Here is a 9,869-nt window from a genome sequence, read left to right as displayed (position 1 = left end):
CACTGCAGCATACGATCCCGGGTTGGACAGCGGTTTAGCACCATCAACCACGTTCTGATTTTGTGTTTAGGAATTCCTCCCCCAAACCAGACTTCCTTGTGCCAGGGTACCGGTGGTTCCGTAGGACGCATGAGGTTATACATCTTCCTAGTTGAGTAGACGGTTTCCGGCTTGCCCTCAGGTGACCAGACCATTGAATCAGCGTAAGGTGTGATCTGTAGTGTTGAGAGGTAAGTGTAGAGTTGGACTTGCTTCTCTGATCTTGCTGGAGGCAGGACCCAATGGTCAGTGTCCCATAGGTCAGCCAACGTCGATGAGGATCGGATACCAACCGCGAAGCTTGATTCTCCTTGCAAGTAGTTCCTTATTTTTCCAAAAGGGGACCAATTAGAAGTCCAAAAGTAGGTTGTTTCCCCATTCCCCACCAAATGCTTTATAAAGTCGTAAGCATTATCTCGAAGAAGTAGAAGCTTGTTAGCTAACCATGAGTTTTTTTGTTTCGTGTTTATGACCCAGAAATTATTCAGGTTGCCTTCCAAGACTTCAGTTTTATACCAGTGGGACCAGATGGAGTGTGGTTTGAAAAAAAGAATCCATATCAGCTTCAGGACCGAGGCAATGTTCCAGAGACCTACCTTGCGCAGACCAAGACCGCCTTCTTCCCGTGGAGTTGTGACTTTTTCCCATGAGACCTTCGCCGTAGTTGGACCGTCAGTTTTACCCTTCCAAAGAAACTTGCTGCAGATGGAGTCAATCTCATCGAGACAGGCTTTAGGGAGAATGAAGGCGCAAGACCAAAAGTTGGTAATTCCTGCGATTACCGTTGAGAGTAATTGGAGCCTTCCAGCAAGAGACAATGACTTCACCGTCCAAGAGTGTAGCTTTGACTTGATTGAGAGGAGTAATGGAGCGCAATGAAGCATCGTGAGTTTTTTAGTACATAGCGGGACTCCAAGATATCTAACCGGAAGCACACCAAGGGAGAGACCAGTAGCCGCAGTTAGTTGAGCCAACTCATGAGGTTTCAATCCAGCCGCGTAAAGTGAAGTTTTCTCCATGCTTATTCCAAGACCAGAGCGAGCCTCAAAGTCGCGAAGAACCTCAAGAATGTTGTTTACTGAGCGGGGGGAGCCATCAGAGAATATAAGGAGGTCATCTGCAAAAGAGAGGTGGGTTAGTTCGGTCCTTTTGCATTTTGAATGGTAGTTGAATTTCCCCTCCTTTGCTGCCTTGTTTAGGGAGTGAGAGAGGCAATTCATAGCAAGAACGAAAAGGTACGGGGAGAGAGGATCTCCCTGCCTCAGACCTCTAGATCCCCTGAAGTAGCCATAGGACGAGCCGTTGAAGCCAAGAGAGAAAGTGGCCGAACAGACACACGCCTCTATCCATCTGATCAGAGATTCCGGGACAGCAATGCATCTGAGACACTGGAAAATAAATTCCCACCGGATAGTATCAAAAGCTTTTGCGTTGTCCACTTTGATAGTAATCCTCTGTGGACCACCTTCCTTATGGTAGCCTTGCACAATCTCTGACGCAATTAGAGTATTTTCAATGAGGAGGCGACCTTGGACAAACGCCGTTTGATTGGGAAGGATCACCTCAGGAAGGATAACCTTGAGGCGTTTAACCAATATTTTAGAGATGGCTTTGTACGAAGTGTTGCAACAACTTATCGGCCTGTAATCTGTGATTCTTGAAGCTCCCGGCCTCTTTGGAACTAGAGTGAGAAGCGTTGCGTTGGTGGAGGAGGGGAGGAAGGCAGTCACAAAGAAATTCCTGATGGAGTCCATAGTCTCCTCACCGACAAGAGACCACGCAGCTTTGAAGAATGCCGAAGTGAAACCGTCAGGCCCTGGCGCTTTATTCGGATTTAGTTTGAGCAATGTTCTTGAGATCTCCGAATCATCTGGCATAGTAGAAAGCTGCAGCTTCTGAGCGACAGAGCATCTGAAGGGTATTAGATCAAGGAACCATTGGAAGGGGGAGACTAGAGGGGGGAGGGCTGCAGGGGAAAGGACACTTTGGAAGTGTGCTAGCGCAATTTCACATAGCTCAACCGAATCAGTTACGAGGAGGCCGCAAGGTAGCTGAAGCGAGCGGATGGAGTTGTAAGAATTTCGAGAAGCCGCCATACTCATGAAGAAAAGAGTGTTCTGATCTCCAAGGCGAAGCCAATTGATCCGTGATTTCTGCTTGAAGAAAGCCTCCTCCACACGTCGTAGAAACGTCCAGTGAGCCAGTAGATCTTTTTCTGCTTGGAAGTTTGTTTCATTCGCCTGGTTCAAGCATTTAACCTGCACATCTTTTAACAAACTGTTAGTAGTAGTCACTCTCTTTTGAATATCTGAAAAGTTATCTCTCGCAAGTGTTTTTAACGCTCTTTTTAATCCTTTGATTTTAAAACCCAAGGTCGAAAGGTTAGTCGCTTTGCTTCCACTCTCAATCCAAGTACTCTCAACCACTTGCAGGAAGGAAGGGTGTTGGGGAAGGAAATTTTGGAACTTGAAAGGTTTGGTACCGGCTTGAGGAAGAGGACAAGCAAGGTCAATTAGGCATGGGGAGTGATCAGAGAATTCATGAGCTAGGAAGGAAGCTACACTGTGGGGAAAATTTTCCAGCCACCTGTCATTAATGAGAGCGCGGTCTAGCTTTTTCGTTACAGGTGCAGAGGGGCACTTGTTTGTCCAAGTGTGATCACATCCTTGGAATCTGAGGTCAGACACACCTATTTGGTTGAGGTTGTTCCGCAGCTCAAGCATATCATGGGTTAGGTGGTCCACCGACGGCGATGAGTGCTCGCAGTGGTGCATTATCTGGTTGAGATCACCTCCAATCAACCAGTTTTTGTTTTCCAGGAACAAGGTTGTCTGCACCTCATACAATTCTTCCCAGAGAGATTCCCTCTCCTCTCTCAGATTTGAGGCATAAACAGCCGTGAAAGTGAAAATTTTATCACCTGGGAGAGAGACATTGCACGTCATTGATTGGCGAGATTGGTGCATCACTTCCACTGCTGCCGGAAATTTCCAGATGATAATTATTCTCCCATCAAAATCGGTATCATGATTTGATACATGGCTCCAACCGGGACAGAGACGGGTCATGATAGCAGGTAGATTGGGTTCTTTTATGTGAGTTTCCAAAAGGGCACCCAAGAGGGGCTTATGAGTAGATATCCATTGACAAAACGGTCTATGCTTGTCCGGTTCATTAATACCGCGGACATTCCAAAAAAATATATTTGTACACATGATTAAGATTGGGATTGAGCCTCTCCGGCAGGGAGAGACTCGGGATTAGGCGCAAAAGAAGTGGTAGGGGGGGACAAAAAAGGGGTAGGGGGGGTGTCTAGGGGGGGGGGGGGCTGATGAGTTGGAACGGGTTAGCTGAGAGGATTGAAGGGATTTTGGCACGGGGAGGGTTGGTGGAGATTATGATAGGCCGGTCTTTAAATACCGCCGGAAGAGCGAGGATACAATTTTCAGGCTTCTCCGAATCAGTTTCCAGGAAATCAATGGTAGTGTCTTTTTGGAGGGGGGAGGAGTCTATCTCCATAGAGGATTGGTTAGGGGCTTTCTCTTTTGGAGGGGAGGAGCTAGCGGGAGGGGTGATAGTGAGGGGTAGAGCAGTGGAAGGCGGGGGCGGGTCAGGACTGATAGTAATGGTAGGAGGAGGCGCGACAGAGGAGTGGTGAGGTGGTGGGGAAGGAACTGTAGCAGAAGTGGGAGGTGAAGGGGCATGGGAGGGAGGGGGGGGGTATTTTTCCGATTGACTAAAGTCCAATCTTTGCGGGCCTTTAGGACAGTTGTTCATGAGGTGGCCAGTAGCACGACAGGAAAAACAGAATTTATTTGGTGAGGGAGGAATTTTTGAGTTTTGGGAAGTAGAGGGTGTGTTTTGAGAGTGGGTTTTGCGGCTTTGGTCTTTGGGGGGTGCTTTTGTTTGGAGGATGGGGGAGTGGGAGGAGGGAGGTGGGGGCAGTGGCGCTGGATGTGACCAACCTCTTTACAATGAGCGCAAGAGGGAGGTACCCAAGGGTATTCGACATCAACGGTAACAAAAGAGCCATTCATTCTACCAACTTCCACTTTGGTCGGAAGAGGAACGGTAGTATCAATTTCCACCTTCACATGTGCAACACTGATGCTAGAGAGACTTAGAGTCCAGTCGTCAGTTTCCTTTGGTTCCCCTATTTGGCCAGTAATATGACTGAGGCCAGCATCATACATTAGATCAAATGGAACGCCTTTTAGGTGAGCCCAGAGTTGAATCCTCTGAAGAGATGGGGTAAAATCTTCTGAGTTATCCGACCGAAGAGATACACAGAACATCGAAGTGTCGACATACCAGTAGCGCTTTTGGAGGACTTTTTCACGGATAAACTCATTTGGGAGCCTTACCAAAACCGAGTTTGATTGGGGGAGCATGTGAATTTCAAGGTGTTTTCCTTTCGCCCACAAGTATTTTTAGGACATTTTGAATGAGGCTGTAAGCTGGGGCTCTTCCAAAGAACCGGCATATAAGGAAATCCTTGTGAAGTTCGGCTCCTTTTTGATAGACTTCGTCTGGGATTATAACTCGGGGAATCCCCTCAGGGGAGAAAGATTGGGGTGAGAGGCGACGGAGAAATCTATCAATAGTAGATTTTGTTTTTGAAGCATAGGAGGGTTTCGGGGGCACGACAGGGTTGGGGGGAGGTGGGGTGGTTTGGGGAGGGAAAGCCTGGAGGTTTGCCGGTGGGGGAAGAATCCCCAGACCAGAGAGGGGGATCTGAGATTCGTGATTTACTGTAGATAAATCAGATCTAGGGTTTGAGACATGGCAAGGGGGAAGAGAAGTAAAGGTTGCCAAGAGTTCAGCAGTAGAAAGGGTGGGGAGAGAAGGGGGAGTAGCAGCACCGGCAAAGGAACCGTTAACTGCAGCCACAGAGGCAGTAGAGAGGAGGGGCGCTGGAACAGTAGTTTTGGGAGAAGGACGAGAGAAGGAGCGTCTTTTAGGAGGTTTCTGGCCACCAGAGAGAGGGGATGGGAGCGGAGGGAACTGGAGGGGGTCAGGAGGGTCTGGAGGGTCCGGAAGAAGCGGCGCGTGGCTGAGATTGCCGACCGAGGTCGAAGGGTTCAGGGGGGAAGCGAGCGTAACAGTCAACCAGGGGTTTTCCATTTTTTCTTCTACTTGGCTTCCTCTATGTTTCGATTTAGAGAAATTACATTTTACCAGGGATACATCATGTCACACATAAAATGATGAGACTGATCAGAGTGACAGTTACTTGATTGCAGGTTGAGTAGAAAAGGAGAGATTGAATCAGAAACGAACTCCATCGATAGAGCCATCGCAAACCTCACATACAACAAGATGGAATCCAACATAAGCAACCTTCATCTATTAGAAAGAGTACAATAAGCTTCTGCTGGATCAGAATCAACCATTCTCATCTCTTCGTCATCCTACATGGAGTCTCTTGTTACTGTATGTTTATATGTGTGTGTATATAGATGACTTAATGTTGCAAACTTCAGTTTTGATCTTTCTCTAAAGAATCTAGTTCTTTTTACTTCCTCTAGTAAGATCTATTTACTTTAGTAACGGTTAACAATGTTTAGTGGCCTAAAACTCGATATGAAAAAGAGCACATGTTTCAACAATTCAAAAGCATTATTCAATTATAATTTATTTTTAAGTTTATTAATTAACTAAATTAAACAAAATATTATACTCCTTACAGTCCACAAAGATAAAGTTTTAGAAAAAAATTATTTCACAGAGATAATTTTTGTGTTATTCTATGAATTTTTGATTATTTAATAATAGTAAATTGTAACTTTCAACAATATTAATTGAGTTTATTGAGTTACTATTGATTTAACTTTATTGACAATATACATTTTCACAAAAGGATGCATTTATGCAAAAATTAATTTGATTTCTTAATATGTATAAATAATTCAGAAATATTATTTTTGTAAAATAGATGAAGTATCAAACACTTTATTTTCCCAAAAACCTTAAACCATATTTATTATGAAACTCAATGAATATTATTTAATTAACATTAAATGCTTGAAACAACTAAGATCATCTCCAATGTATTTTGCTATTTCCACCTCTAAAATAGAAGAACTTTATAATAGAGGTCAGATATACTCCTATGTATTTTGCTATTTCTACCTCTAAAATAGAAGAACTCTATAATAGAGGTGAAATATACTCCAATGTATTCCTCTAAAATAGAAATCTCTAAATATAAAGTAAAAAATAGATGAATGTTATTTCTTCCTATATAAATAGATGAAAAATAGAGATCGCTATTATAGAAAAAGAAATAGAGGTGTGTTGGAGCAATTTAACCTCTAAAAACTATTATAGAGGTAAAAATGACAATGAGTTGGAGATGCTCTAAGTAAGGTGTTACTCTTAGAGCTAACTGAAGTAATAAGGAACTTTGTTGTTTCAAAACATCTAGAAAACAGTATTTTTATCAATTAATACAATCAACAGCAACAACATTCAAAACCAGCCAATTGCTATACATACACCCTTATAGATCACTGGGAATAGCATTAAAAACAATTCAAAGAAGAAGTTATAAAGTGATCATACATAATGGAGACTAAGACAATTTTCATGGAATTTTTCATAGTCACCACTTTAGGTGCATATCCAAGTTTGGGTCAAGAAGATGTTGAAAACGAACCACTGGTCAATCCCAGTTGCGAGTTTGATACATTGGATGCAATATCTCCGGCTTCGTAAGATTACACTATTTATATGCCAGAGAACATCTCACAAAATATAAAACGTATCTTGAAACCTGGATGGACAAGATGGCTCAGAGATATTGGGAAATATAATGATGATGTTCTTAAAGCGATTCTTACGAATGAGCGTGTTCAAGAGAGTGTTGTCTGAAGGTAGTAAGAGCTGAAAAAAAATGCTACATGAAGATTAATAAGTTGACGTTTCGATTGTATCAACTCAAACGCTTTGCTTCTCAAGTTTCCTTCAAAACTAATGAGGTTTGGAACAAAGGTTATGCTGAAGTTTAAAGTCTTTCATCATCTTATATGATGCGATTTAGATATCTTGATTGAATCTTTTGTTATATTATATGATGTATTATGAAATAATGGTTTGTTATACTATTCTAACTATATAAATAAAATCAAATTTTTATCGGCTTATTTGTTTTCCTAACTCTAATGTGGTATAAAGACTCTAATGTGATATCTTGGGTTGTTCTAACTAGTGTTTTTTTAGCATAGTGTTTCAGTTTATCAAATATAAAACAAAATTGCACGTGAATCTTGTTACACAAAATCATATATATTTTTATTTGTAACTCGATTAAATTATGTTAGTTGAAAATCAAGTAAATTTATAAAAACTAATAAATAGTGAGAGAATGATATAGGAAAAAATAATAATATGTAACTTAAATTTTTAGTGAAACAAAAACGTTAATCTTATTTTTTATGATCCTAGCTAGGACGTAATACCGATTGGTGAATTAATGATCTAAAACTCTTTTACAATGTTTTCCACAAAACATATAATTTCTTTGTTTTTTCAAGGTATATATCATATTTTCTTTTATAATAATCCACATATAGAATGAAAACATCTTTGTGTTCATATGATCAAAATATAGATTCTCATGAGGAGACTGAACAAAAGGAAGTTACTTGATCAAAGGGACAATATGCTTATTCTTAATGGCCTAATACTCTAACTGAAAAAGAGCATCATGTTTCAACATTAATTAAGAAGATTTTATTCAACTATTACCAGTAAGATCTCAGATAAACATAAACTTAGAGGGATCAACGAACCAAGAAAAATGATTTCATGATTGTCTATGTTCTTAATATTTATTTCAAACGGCGTTTCAATCAAAATATAGATTCTCATGAGGAGACTAATCAGAGGGAAGTAACTTGATCAACAGAACAATATGCTTATTCTTAATGGCCTAATACTCTATATGAAAATAGCATCATGTTTTAACAATCCATAAGCTTTTATTCAACGCTAACTAGTAAGAACTCAGATAAACATAAATTCAGAGGGATCAATGAACCAAGAGAAAAGATTTCATGATTGTCTATGCTCTTGGTATATATCTTAAATGGCATTTCAAATTATATATTCGCAGTCATACTTGTTCATGTTTCTACTTCTTCTTCTTGCTTGCTTGTTAAAGATTTATGTAATACTTAATCATAAAGATTTATTAGACAAGACTGGACAAAGCTCTTTACAATTATTTGCAAAAAGCATATACACTTCATCTACAATTTTTCTTTGATTTTGCGAAGTCATCACTATATTTAGACCATGTAATTATTTCATGAAAAATAGACCCAAGTTTCTATTAGTTACAATTTTTTGCTTAAATAAAATATTAATTTCCTTGTTTTATATTAAATGTAATTTTGTTTTTTAAATATTTGTATTAAAAATGTTGTTATACATTTTCATACATATTTAAACATACTTTTCATTTGCTCTTATTTTTAGTTCATTAGTTAATAAATAAAAACAGAATATTATAGGAGTATTTAATAAGGATAAAACCAAAATTACTAATTTTCAAAATTTGTATGCAAAAACTTTAATGACAAAATAGTGAGTATTTAATTAACAATCAATTCCTGAAACACAGAAATCAATTTAAAAATGTTACTCTTAGAGCTAACTAAATTGATAAAGAAATTATGTTTTTGCAAAACAACTAAAAATGTTATTTCATTAATTAATACAAAATACCATCAATGACATTCAAAACAACTTGACTACTATATATATACACTTCTAAATCATGGTAATTGCGAAAAAACAAAACAATTCAAAGAAGAAGTTAAAAATTAATCATAAAGAATGGATACTAAGAAAATTTTCATGGTATTTTTCATAATGACCACTTTAGTATCATATGTGTATCCAAGTTCTGGTCAAGAAGATGTTGACGATGAACCACTGGTCCATCCGGGTCGCGAGTTTGATTCATTGGATGCGATATCACCGGCTTCGCAAGATTACAATATTTATATGCTCGAGAACCTCCCACCAAAATACAAAATGTATCTTGAAACCTGCATGGACAAGATGAAGCCCATTGGGAAATGTGGTTTCGATGATGTTATTAAAGAGATTCTTACAAATGAACCTGTTTCAAGAGAGTGTTGTCTGAAGGTAGTAATAGCTGGAAAAGAATGCTACTTGGAGATTAATAAGTTGATGTTTCGATTGTATCAACTCAAACGCTTTGCTTCTCAAGTTTCTTTAGAAATTAATGAGGTTTGGAACAGATGTTCTGCAGAAGTTGAAAGTCCTTCGTCATCTGATGATTTTGAGATTTAGTTATCTTTACTGATTCTTTTGTTATATTATATGATATATTATGAAATAATGGTTTGTTATAATATTCTAACTATATAAATCAAATCAAATATTCATTACTTATTCGTTTCCCTAAATCTAATATTGTATAGAAAAAACTCTAATGTAATATCTTGGTTTGTTCTAACTAGTGTTTGTCTAGCATAGTTTTTTAATTTATCAAATATAAAACACAATTGCACATGAATCTTGTTAAACAAAATCGTATATTTCTTCCTTTGTAACTTGAACAAATTATGTTGTTAGAAAATCAAGTAAATTTATAAAAACAAATAAATAGTGAGAGAATGCTATAAGGAAAAAAATATGTAATTTTTATTTTTTGTGAAACAAAAATGTTAATCTCATTTTTATGATCCTAGCTATGACCTAATATGAAAATTTGTTATAGAGATTTGTGAATTAATTATTTATATCACTTTTACAATGTTTTCCACAAAACATATAACGTCTTTGGTTTTTCAAGG

General features: G+C 38.6%; 1 protein-coding gene across 1 annotated transcript; it reads left to right on the top strand.

Annotated features, from left to right (window-relative positions):
- The first annotated feature begins 8,764 nt into the window (after positions 1–8,764).
- Positions 8,765–9,383, top strand: LOC125580332 (protein DOWN-REGULATED IN DIF1 11-like). Its single transcript, XM_048744680.1, has one exon. The coding sequence runs from the start codon at positions 8,881–8,883 to the stop codon at positions 9,361–9,363; it is 483 nt and encodes a 160-aa protein (XP_048600637.1). The 5' UTR covers positions 8,765–8,880; the 3' UTR covers positions 9,364–9,383.
- The last annotated feature ends 486 nt before the right edge of the window (positions 9,384–9,869 follow it).

The sequence above is a fragment of the Brassica napus genome, chromosome C1 (assembly GCF_020379485.1).
Source record: "Brassica napus cultivar Da-Ae chromosome C1, Da-Ae, whole genome shotgun sequence".
NCBI classification, from domain to species: Eukaryota; Viridiplantae; Streptophyta; class Magnoliopsida; order Brassicales; family Brassicaceae; genus Brassica; species Brassica napus.
This window is presented reverse-complemented; position numbering and strand designations above follow the sequence as displayed.

What these genes read in the sequence shown, in the direction of transcription:
- LOC125580332 (XM_048744680.1), top strand. Translation starts at nt 8,881, where the DNA reads ATGGATACTAAGAAAATTTTCATGGTATTTTTCATAATGACCACTTTA.